The 11,707-nt window shown below is 39.1% G+C and overlaps 1 protein-coding gene across 5 annotated transcripts in view; it reads right to left on the reverse strand.

Moving 5' to 3' along the window:
* RANBP3L (RAN binding protein 3 like) overlaps positions 1-10,899 on the reverse strand; it is a 54,370-nt gene extending 43,471 nt beyond the window's left edge. For 3 of the 5 annotated variants that reach the window (XM_070476586.1, XM_070476587.1, XM_070476589.1), the window contains exon 1: positions 10,162-10,898. In XM_070476586.1, the coding sequence (XP_070332687.1) occupies positions 10,162-10,252 (91 nt within the window). In that variant the 5' untranslated portion in view covers positions 10,253-10,898. Of the gene's footprint in view, positions 1-10,161 lie in introns of all 5 variants that reach the window. The other 2 variants (XM_070476590.1, XM_020900511.2) reach the window with 2 other exon arrangements.
* Positions 10,900-11,707: the final 808 nt, after the last annotated feature.

The raw sequence follows: 11,707 nt of genomic DNA on the forward strand, positions 1-11,707 counted from the left end.
CTGCACTGTATCAGAACTAGTTTGAGAGAAGTGAAGGCCAGGTAGCAATTTGTAAACCTTCCCAGAAACATTTGATCATCGTGCTAAAGAAGATCACAGAAGAAAAACCTCCCACTCTTCAAATGCATATGACTTGCAAAAGTCTTAAAAAACAAACAAACAAAAAAACTGAGAACAGTCTTTTACATGTATTCATTTTCTTTCCTTCAAGCTTTTATGATCATTGAGCTATTATGACAAGTCAAGATAAAAGGATCAGATGAAATATTATAATTATGTGACATCTTTTTTAGAAGCATTTTTATGGTGGGAAAATATGCATAACATAAATTTTACCATCTTAGTCATTTTAAATACAGTTCAGTGGCATTAGGTATTTTCAAAATATCACCACCATACATCTCAAGAAATTTTTCAGCACCCCAAATTGAGATTCCATATCTGTTAAACACAAAGTCCCCATCCACTGCCCCCACCAGCCCTTGGTAACCACTGTTCTACTTTCTGATTCTGTGGATCTGACTACACCAGGTCAGAGCCTAGTTACACCTCATATAAGTGGAGTCACACAAACAAGGTAACAAACCACATCTTGAGCTTTAGGCTTAAAATGTGAGAAATGTTCACAATTACAGAAAGAAGTTTGCTGCATCTATTATGGTCTTTTTTTGGTATAATTTGTTTTCTCTTTTTTCTTTCCTTATCTTTAAGTTTGTTTTCCACAAATCCCTCTAAACCCACTTTGCTTCACCCCACTGTCAAAACAATCACTTCTCCTAATTAATTTTAGCTTACTCAATTTTCAAAAAGAAAAATGGCACCTAATGCCAAAAACTGAGAATGAAGGTCCCTAAAGCAAAGTCGGTCTTGTGGAACAAACAGAACCTTATAGTCTGTGGCACTGGTATATGTCTTGCCCATTCCCTGCTTATAAAAACATACATGCACAAATCTTTATCTGCAATTTCATCTCTCTGCAGACAACCAAAGTTTAGCCAATTATTCCTTTTTTAGCCAATTATTCTTGGCTAATATATAGAAATACTGACTTTTATCCTGTTATCCTGTGACCTCGTGAACTCATTTATTCTAGTATTTTGGGGGGTAGAGGTAGATTCCCAAGGATTTTTCTATATAGACTATCACTTGTCTGTGAATAAAAAATGTTTTATCTCTTTCTTTCCAATATGTAAGCCTTTGTTTTCTTTTTAGCTTAGTACACTGTCTAGGACCTTCAGTATGATGCTGAGTAGAAGGGATTACAGTGGGTATCTTTGTTTTCTTCTGATTTTAGCAGGAAGGTGTTCAGCCTTTCTCTTAAAAGTATGATGTTAGCTGTTGGTTTTTGTAAAGTTCTTTATTTGGTTGAGGAAATTCCTTTCCATTCTAAACCCTTTTAAAATTTTTACATGAGTTGATGTTGAATTTTGTTTATGTTTTTTCTGCATCTTTTTGGCACAGGGTTGTTTATAATATCCCCTTATTATCCTTCTAATATTTGAAGGACCTATAAGGACATTCCATATCATTCCTAATATGTTTTTGTCTCTTTTTTATTGATAAATCTAGTTAGGATTTTATTAGCTGTATTTATGTTTTCAAAGAAATAACTTTTGGGAAGTGGAATATTTCCCCCTAACTTTGGTTTTAGAAGTAGAAAAATGAGGTTTTTTTGTTTGTTTATTTTAACTTACTTTTTTTAAAGTCTAACTTCAAAAATGTAATTAGGGATGGTTTTGAAAAGTCATAGTTTTTTTAAAAACTTGTGGCAAAATACACATACCATAAAATGCACCATCTTAACTGGTTTTAAGTATATAGTACAGTAGTTTTAACTTTTTTGACATTGTTGTGTAATCAATCTCCAGAACTCTTTCGCCTTGCAAAGTTGAGACTGTCCTTAATGATGATCAGTTCAGTTCAGTGCCTTCCCGCTAAACTGTCCTCCTGCCGCTGCCCAAGCCTCTGGCAATTCCTATTCTACTTCATGTCTTTATGAATTTAAACAACTCTACAAATCTCATATTAGTGGAATCATACAGTATTTGTCTTTTTGTGACTGGTTTATTTCACTTAGCATAATATCCTCAAGAATCATCCATGTAGTAGCAAGTATCAGAATTTGCTTCCCCTTTCAGTCTGAATAATAGCCCACAAGCTTATATAAAATCCAAAATAATAATAATACACAATGACAATAGTAATCCACAATACTCCAACAGCACAAAAGAAGACTACACATGGACATCACCAGATAGTCAATACCAAAATCAGATTGATTATATTCGTTGCAGCCAAAGATGGGGAAACTCTATACAGTCAGCAAAAACAAGACTGGGAGCTGACTGTGACTCAGATCATGAACTCCTTATTGCAAAATTCAGACTGAAATTGAAGAAAGTAGGGAAAACCACTAGACCACTCAGGTATGATCTAAATAAAAACCCTTATGATTATACAGTAGACGTGACAAACAGATTCAAGGGATTAGATCTGATAGACAGAGTACCTGAAAAACTGTGAACAGAGGTTAGTGACATTGTACAGGAGGCAGTGATCAAGACCATCCCCAAGAAAAAAGAAATGCAAAAAGGCAAAATGGCTGTCTGAGGAGGCCTTACAAATAGCTGCGAAAAGAAGAGAAGCCAAAAGCAAAGGAGAAAAGGAAAGATATAACCATTTGAATGCAAAGTTCCAAAGAATAGCAAGGAGAGATAAGAAAGCCTTCCTCAGTGATCAATGCAAAGAAATAGAGGAAAACAATATAATGGGAAAGACCAGAGATCTCTTCAAGAAAATTAGAGATACCAAGAGAATATTTCATGCAAAGATGGGCACAATAAAGGACAGAAACGGTATGAACCTAACAGAAGCAGAAGGTATTAAGAAGAGGTGGCAAGAATACACAGAAGAGCTGTACAAAAAAGATCTTCACAACCCAGATAATCACAATGGGGTGATCACTCACCCAGAGCCAGACATCCTGGAATGTGAAGTCAAGTGGGCCTTAGGAAGCCTCACTATGAACAAAGCTAGGGGAGGTGATGGAATTCCATTTGAGCTATTTCAAATCCTAAAAGATGATGCTGTGAAAGTGCTGCAGTCAAGATGCCAGCAAATTTGGAAAACTCGGCAGTGGCCACAGGACTGGAAAAGGTCAGTTTTCATTCGAATCCCAAAGAAAGGCAATGCCAAAGAATGCTCAAACTACCACACAATTGCACTCATTTCACACGCTAGCAAAGTAATGCTCAAAATTCTCCAAGCCAGGCTTCTACAGTATGTGAACCATGAACTTCCAGATGTTTAAGCTGGATTTAGAAAAGGCAGAGGAACCAGAGGTCAAATTGCCAACATTCGTTGGATCATTGAAAAAGCAAGAGAGTTCCAGAAAAACATCTACTTCTGCTTTATTGACTATACTAAAACCTTTGACTGTGTGAATCACAACAAGCTGTGGAAAATTCTTCAAGAGATGGAAATACCAGACCACCTGACCTACTTCTTGAGAAATCTGTATGCAGGTCAAGAAGCAACAGTTAGAACTGGACATGGAACAACAGACTGGTTCCAAATTGGGAAAGGAGTATGTCAAGGCTGTATATTGTCACCCTGCTTATTTAACTTATATGCAGAGTACATCATGAGAAACGCTGGGCTGGAAGAAGCACAAGCTGGAATCAAGATTGTCGGGAGAAATATCAATAACCTCAGGTATGCAGATGACACCACCCTTATGGCAGAAAGTGAAGAGGAACTAAAAAGCCTCTTGATGAAAGTGAAAGAAGAGAGTGAAAAAGCTGGCTTAAAGCTCAACATTCAGAAAACTAAGATCATGGCAACCACTCCCATCACTTCATGGCAAATAGGGAAACAATGGAAACAGTGACAGACTTTATTTTCCCGGGCTCCAAAATCACTGCAGATGGTGACTGCAGCCATGAAATTAAAAGATGCTTCCTCCTTGGAAGAAAAGCTATGGCCAACCTGGACAGCATATTAAAAAACAGAGATGTTACTTTGCCAATAAAAGGTCTGTCTAGTCAAAGCTATGGTTTTTCCAGTGGTCATGTATGGATGTGAGAGTTGAACCATAAAGAAAGCTGAGCACTGAAGAATTGATGCTTTTGAACTGTAGTGTTGGAGAAGACTCTTGAGAGTCCCTTGGACTGCAAGGAGATCCAACCAGTGCATCTTAAAGGAAATCAGTCCTGAATATTCATTAGAAGGACTGATGCTGAAGCTGAAACTCCAATACTTTGGCCACCTGATGTAAAGAACTGACTCATTGGGAAAGACCCTGATGCTGGGAAAGATTGAAGGCAGAAGAAGGGGATGACAGAGCATGAGATGCTTGGATAGCATCACCAACTCGATGGACATGAGTTTGAGTAAGCTCTGGGAGTCGGTGAGGGACAGGGAAGCCTGGCGTGCTACAGTCCATGGGGTCGCAAAGAGTCGGATATGACTGAGGAACCGAACTGAACTGAATAATCCAATGTATGTATGCTGTTTATCCATTCATGTGTTGATGAACACATAGGCTGCCTATACCTTTTGGCTCTTGTGTGAGCAAGTATCTGTTTGAGTCCCTGCTTTCACATCTTTGAGGTATATACCCAGAAGTAGAATTTCTGATTCATAGGATACTTTTATTTTAAAATTTCAAGGAACTACCACATTATTTTCCACAGCAGATGCATGATTTTACTTTCCCACCAACAGAGCATAAGCGTTCTAATTACTCCACTCTTAACCACACTGTTGTTTTCTGTTTTTTCTTTTTTTTAAATAATAGCCATCCTAATGTGTATTAGGTGGGGAAAATGAAGTTTAAGTCACTACATTTATTTTCCAAATCCCCACATATGTGCCATCTATTAGGAAGGCTTATTAGGGAAAAGGCTTCTGTCCTGGGTGTGAGTTTGAACATGATAAATGAACAGAATACGAGTTTTCCCCTTTCTGATAATTTTTAAATGGTCTATATTTGTTTCTATTACTACTAATCTGTGACTTTAAAGCCTTGCAGATAGAACAAAACTGTCTCTTTGATGTTCCTTTTTGGTGAAAGGAAAACAGAAATGTATGTAGATCTTCTGGAGACTGAGTTTAATAATGATCAATAATGTAATCAACCTTGCCCACACTATAAAATCCTATATAAAAACTCCAGACACCGAGTTCAGTGGAGCTTCCTGGTTGTTGAACTTACTGATGTCCTGGGAGAGTGGTGCACTCAGATTCCTGTGCTCTGGACTTTCCTAACCTTGCTCTATGTATCTCTTCATTTGGCCATTTATTTGTAGCCTTTGTGATAAAATGGCAATCATGAGTATAGAGCGCTCCTGAGTTCTGTGAATTTTTCTAGCAAACTTTAAAACCTGAGAGGGTTGTGAGAAACCTTGAATGTGTAGTGGGCCAGGCAGAAATGTAAGTATCTTGGAGATACCTGAAAGTTGTAACCAGTATTTGAAGGGTGGCAGTCTTGTGAGACGGAGCCCCTAACTCTTGATGTTTTTGCTAACTCTGGGTAGAGTTAGAATTGAACTAAATTGTAGGACACCCTGCTGGTGTCAAAAAATTGGTATCAGAACATACAAAGAAAATCAGGAGGTATCCCAATGCCTCTTGGATCTGCAGAGGTTTTCTAATGTGGACCAATGAAAAAAATTAAATATTGTAATACTAGAAATTGTGGATTTTATAAGACAGCTACATAGAGCAAACAGTACATTTAACGTAGCTTTTAATAATCAGGTGACCTTGGAGAAATCACTTGACATTGAAGATTCTCAGTTTCCACATCTTTAAAACTGAGGATAATGATGCTCTCCTGTAGTTAATTTTGTGTCTACTTGGCTGCACCACAGTGCCAGATAGTTGGTCAGATGTTATTCCAAATATTTCTGTGAGAGTGTTTTGAATGCGACTTATTTTTAAACTGGTGAACTTTGAGTAAAGTAGATTGGCCTCCATAATTTTGGTGGGCCTCATCCAATCAGCTGAAAGCCTGACTAAACCAAAAGATTGACCTCTCCTGAGGAAGAGGGAATTCTGCCAGCAGACAACCTTTGGACTTCAACTGAAACATTGGTTGGATCCTCACGTTGGTCTCCAACCTGCTGACCCACACAACAGACTTTTGACTTGCCAGCCTCCATAATTGTGTGAATCAGTCCCTTAAAAATAACCTCTCTCCCTCTCTCTATATCTGTGTCTTTATCTATATCTACATCTACAAAAGTACAAAGTGGAAGTTGCTCAGCCGTGTCTGGCTCTTTGCGACCCCATGGACTATACAGTTCATAGAATTCTCCAGGCTGAAATACTGGAGTGGGTAGGCTTTCCCTTCTCCAGGGTATCTTCCCAACCCAGGGATCAAACCCAGGTCTCCCGCACTGCAGGTGGATTCTTTACCAGTTGAGTCACCAAGGAAACCCATCTATATCTACATCTATATACAAATTGATTGATGGGGCTTCCCTGATGGCTTAGTTAGTAAAGAATCTGCCTGCCATGCAGGAGACCCTGCAATGCAGGAATCCTTGGGTCAGGAAGAACCCCTGTAGAAGGGAAAGTCTACCCATCCCAGTATTGTGGTCTGGAGAATTCCATTGACAGATGAGCACTGTGGGCTACAGTCTCTGGTGTCTCAGAGTTGGACACAACTGATCAACTAACACACACATACATATACTAATATACACACACATATATGCATATAGGGGCTTCCCCAGTGGCTGAGACAGTAAAGAATCTGCCTGCAATGTGGGATACCTGGGTTCGATCCCTGGGTTGGGAAGATCCTCTGGAGGAGGGTAGCAACCCAGTCCAGTATTCTTGCCTGGAGAATCCCCATGGATGGAGGAGCTTGGCAGGCTATAGTCCATGGAGTCGCAAAGAGTCGGACATGACTGAGTGACTAGGCATAGCACAGCATGCACACATAGAGTATGTATATATGTACATGCTTTGAGGTTAACAAGGTAGTTTCACAGACTTTATCTTAATTAATTCTCATAATAATCAGGTGAGGTAATGTATTAGTCAAGGTTCTCCAGAGAAACAGTACAATAAGATGTATACATACATGTGTACACACACACAAAGACACACATTCCTGCATGTATACAGACACATTACATACATGTATGCACACGTTTATATATATACACGTGTATAATTAAATAATGTCTGTGATGCTACTCTGTGAACTTCAAAGCATTGTAAAATGTAGTCCCTCTAGGACATGTAAGGTGTACTGAACGTTGTGTCGAGTCTTTACAGACATATGAATTAATGTCTACAAATGTGGTCTCAGATGGATGTTACAGGCAGATGGATCTGAACCATTACAGAAGAAGCAACAGCAGAAAGAGTAGTTTTCTGGCCTTCCATTCTGGACTAGTATAGCACCTGTTTCAGGTTTACAGTGGAAATAAAGTCTATGTGGACAGGAAAGCACGTGGCTTAGTTAGCTTAGTTCAGCGTACTTACCTAGCATCTGGCACAGTGTTTTGATAGTCATTGTCCAGATAACTGCTGAAGGATAGGTGACTTTATTTATGTGATCACCCAAAAAAGCACATTTTGTGAGTAACTAGGTGGAAAGCACTAAATACCTCAGACTTAACATAAAGAACTTACTTAGCCTCTAGCATGGAGGATTATTGGAAAGTGCATCTGTGTTGAATCTGCTCATGCTGCTGATGAGTTAAAGGTCCATTAATCCTAGTCTGTATGCTGGAATCTTAGTTTGGCTGGGATAGGTCAAAGCCACACACTCAGAATACCTCAGTGAATAAATCCACAGCCAGCCCTCACTCTGAAACAAATGGCTTTGCTTCCTTGGGCCTTTGCTGAACTTTGCTTAATAACAAGGTACAAATATAGCTTGATGGAAAAGTCAGAACCATTACACTGAATAAATGCTTATAAACTCCAGAGCTATAACTGGAAGGCAAACTCTGCCCAGTGTCACTTGTCAACTCAGATCTCTAGATGACACTTGTAGCAGTCAATGGCCAGTCTGAATTGAACTAGCATGCTTCACAAGTTTATGGGTTGTGGTTTATGTGGGCAGATATTTTGAGACTCAGTTGTGGAAGAATATGGTTGCTTTCAAAACATTCTAGGCAAAAGCTTTGGTCTGAGAAATGAGACCAGACTTCTAATCTTGTTGATATTTTGGGAATTATGTCATCACAGTGATATTTCCAGGCTGCTCTGGATATGGCCAGTAAGGGAGAGACCATCAAGACAGTCTGCCTTAAATAAAGACAACAGTGGGATACTATTTTCCACTTACAAAATTGGAAAAAACAACTTGAAAATAATACCCAGTATTGCTGAGACTATATCTCTACACTGCTGACTAGAAGGCCATTTATCCCCCTCCAAAAGAAATCTTTAAAAACACACATATCATTTGACTCCAAAATTCTACTTCTGAAAATGTTTTCCAAGAGAATAATCTCATCTCAGCAAAAATTCATCCATTAGTGTATGTTAAACAAGTGTTGCTTGTAATAGTGAAAAATTAGAAATCACTGAACTATCCAGCAGTAGTGAATTACCTGAAAGAATTTAACTATATTCATGTGAAGGAATAGTATGCAACTGTTAAAAATAAGGTTGTAAAATAATATATGATGACATGGGAATTTGTTCATACTCAATTGTTGAGTTAAAAAATAGTTTGCAAACTCTATGAACAAAATAGGTCTATATTTGCTTTAAAAATTAAGTAAAAGAATGATCTGTACATGTGCATGTAAGAGAGGCTAGCATGTTAATAGCATCTGTTTAGGTGGTAATTTTTGTAGGTGATTTTTACCATCTCCTTTATGCTTCCCCTAGCAAGATTTCTGTAGTAAATATTACATCAACAATTGCGAGAGGTGGAAGGTAGCTTTCAACATTTCAAACAAAATGAATAGCAAACTAAAAAACCTAACATGAATTAGAATTGTCCATTAATAGAGGAGCAAGTACATTTTACAGTGCTATGATTAAACCCTGGCACATCGTAGGACTTTACATTCTAAGGCAGTTAGTTAAAAATGATTAATACAAGTCATGATGGTTCATAAGGGTCTTAAAATTTTTTGCTATTTTCATTTAATAGGAAGTATTTTCTACCCACACTGTGCTAAGCCTTGGACAGCATGAAGTCCAGAGACTGAAGCAGGAAGGTAGCTTGACACGTTCACATGAATGCTAGCACACAGATGCCACCTTACAAATGGGAGGGTTCAGCCCTTCAGACAACACACTCCATGCTACTGAAATCTAAAACTGTGTCTATAGAAAAAGAAAGAGCTTGTAGCGAGATCTGTCTGCCTGTGAGGGTATTGAGAAGTTAGAAATACCTGGGGTAAATCCTTAACATCTGGATGGTGATGTCATCCATGACACCCAGCCTTTTCTACAGCTGTCCTTGGTGTCCCTGACAGAATGGACTGAGGGATCATCCTGTCTATTCATGTCAACCATCTGCTGCTAACTGATGCAGCTGGCTGAGCAGTGGACCTGAAGTTTTAAGACTGATGGTGAAAATGGCTGCAAGGTAGATACTTCAGTCTGAATGAGTGCCCATCTTGTGAAATGTGACACTTTCCCCTGTCTGTCTTCATCTGTTCCAGAGCTATAAGAGGGAAAGACCCAAGAATGTATTTATTTCACCTATAAATGAATGAGCCAGAGATTGATACAAGACTGGGCTCTTAATCCCAAAGGGTACCATTAGTGATTGGACAAGGGAGAATGTCCAGGCTAACTTAAAGCCATTCTTAGCAGATTCCCCCTGTAGCTGATTCAGCCTTACCTAGATAGGTGTTTTGAATTACACAAAATCCAGAAAACTCTAGAAAAATGACAGTGCCTGGAGATGTAACCACATATGTTTCAGAATGACAACTCCAAGGACTAGGCATTTTCTATGGTCTTATGTAGCCCTTTAAAAACCAACAGTGAATACAAGTAAACTCACCCTTAGGCATCACCGTTATGTCTATTCTCAGAGTTTAAAAATGGAAGATTGCAAAGCATTTCACAACAGAGATTCACAACAGGTACTTCCCCAGCCCACCATCCTTCCAAGAATGCAAATGGACAGGAGGTCACAAAACATACCACCCATTAGCTTGACTGACTCACCTTGATGTTGCTGTTCCTCTGGAAGCTTCAGTCTACAGGTGTGCAAACTGTTGACTAGGTGGCTGCTGCCGTTTCTTTGTGTGGTAGACATGGTACTGGCTGTATGGCTGTGGCTCCAGGATAGTAGGGTATCCCTTCCCTTGGCCGGTCACCAAGAACGGTGTTCACACGTTACCCACAGCCACAGAGGTACAAGCAGATCCTGTCCTTGCCTGGAAAAGCGTTTACTTCTCTAATGCACTTCCAAGTGCTTCGTAGTCATGATTCTTGAAATAAATATTTACCAACTTGTAGCTTCTCCTGCACATAAAGATGTCAGTTCATTTGGATAAAAGCACAATTAATTCTTCTTTCATTTCAAAGCACATTGGAACTTCCCCCCTTACAGTGTAAAATCCTGCAAAGTAACACTTTTCTAACAGATTATAGTCTCGCAATTATCGACTCCTTCTGCTGATGTGAAGCTAATGTCCTGAGTATTTAGAGATGACTGCAGAGTAACACATACACAAAGGAGAAAAAAAGTGCTACTGAGCTAAATCAAGTGATTTCTAAGGCTGGTCTGAGTTACCCTCTGTGACAGCTGAAAGTGAACAGTTCTTAAGGGAGGCTGGAAGAAGGAGGAGCCGAATGGACTAGGCTGATTAGCATAAAGAGGCCGGCAAAAAATGGCATTAGAGTTGCTTTGAATGGTAGTGACCAAAGCAGGATTCTAAAAAGATGCCCCGATACTGCAGTAATCACGTATCTGACTTCTGCTGCTTTGTTATTAAAGGGAAAGCTCAAAGCAAGAGTTTTTACCACGTGGCTATTCACTTGTGTACGTGAAAATTAAAGGAACTGCTAATGAGCTCATGGAAATGTACTGCTAGAACTTTCAACTTCTGTAAACACCTCTGAGTCTTCAGAAGGGGGCAGCTTTAGAGCCGCCTGCTGCCAAAGCAATTATTTGGAGTTCGGCAAGAAAAATAAACACAGAAAACATTATCTTTCCACAGATCTATCTCTGTTTCCTCTTAGATTATCTATTACTATTTTCAGATCATAAGACAAAGCTATTTCCAGTGTTTTCTTGTGCTGAAATAGCATACTTTACTGAAATGTTGAAAATCGTTTATATTATAGCATATAAAAGCATATTTCATTACAGCTTGAAAACAAATCCTGAACACCGTTCATGGAACTTGGGAGCTGCTACCCCTGAAGTTTTAATGAATGCTGGTAGATCCTGCCCTTCAAGACTCACAGGTCTTACATATTCAGAAATGAGGTTGTGGGCCAGGACGAAGGGAAAGGCAGAACTGTTTAGCCAGAGTCTGGAACCCGCATCTTCCAGGGCACCAGGGAAACTGGTGCTAATAGCTAGGGTATCTAATTGACACCCTACTAGAAGTTTACCTTGTAGTCAGATCCTGGTGGGAATCCTCATTTCACTCTGAGGTACCCAAGAGTTTCCCAAGAGTACTCTGAGCTATGAAAGCTTTTATGGAATGCATGATTGCTCTTTAATAATTCTTATGCTTTTTATCAAACTGCTTTTACTATA

Source organism: Odocoileus virginianus, chromosome 14 (assembly GCF_023699985.2).
Source record: "Odocoileus virginianus isolate 20LAN1187 ecotype Illinois chromosome 14, Ovbor_1.2, whole genome shotgun sequence".
NCBI classification, from domain to species: Eukaryota; Metazoa; Chordata; class Mammalia; order Artiodactyla; family Cervidae; genus Odocoileus; species Odocoileus virginianus.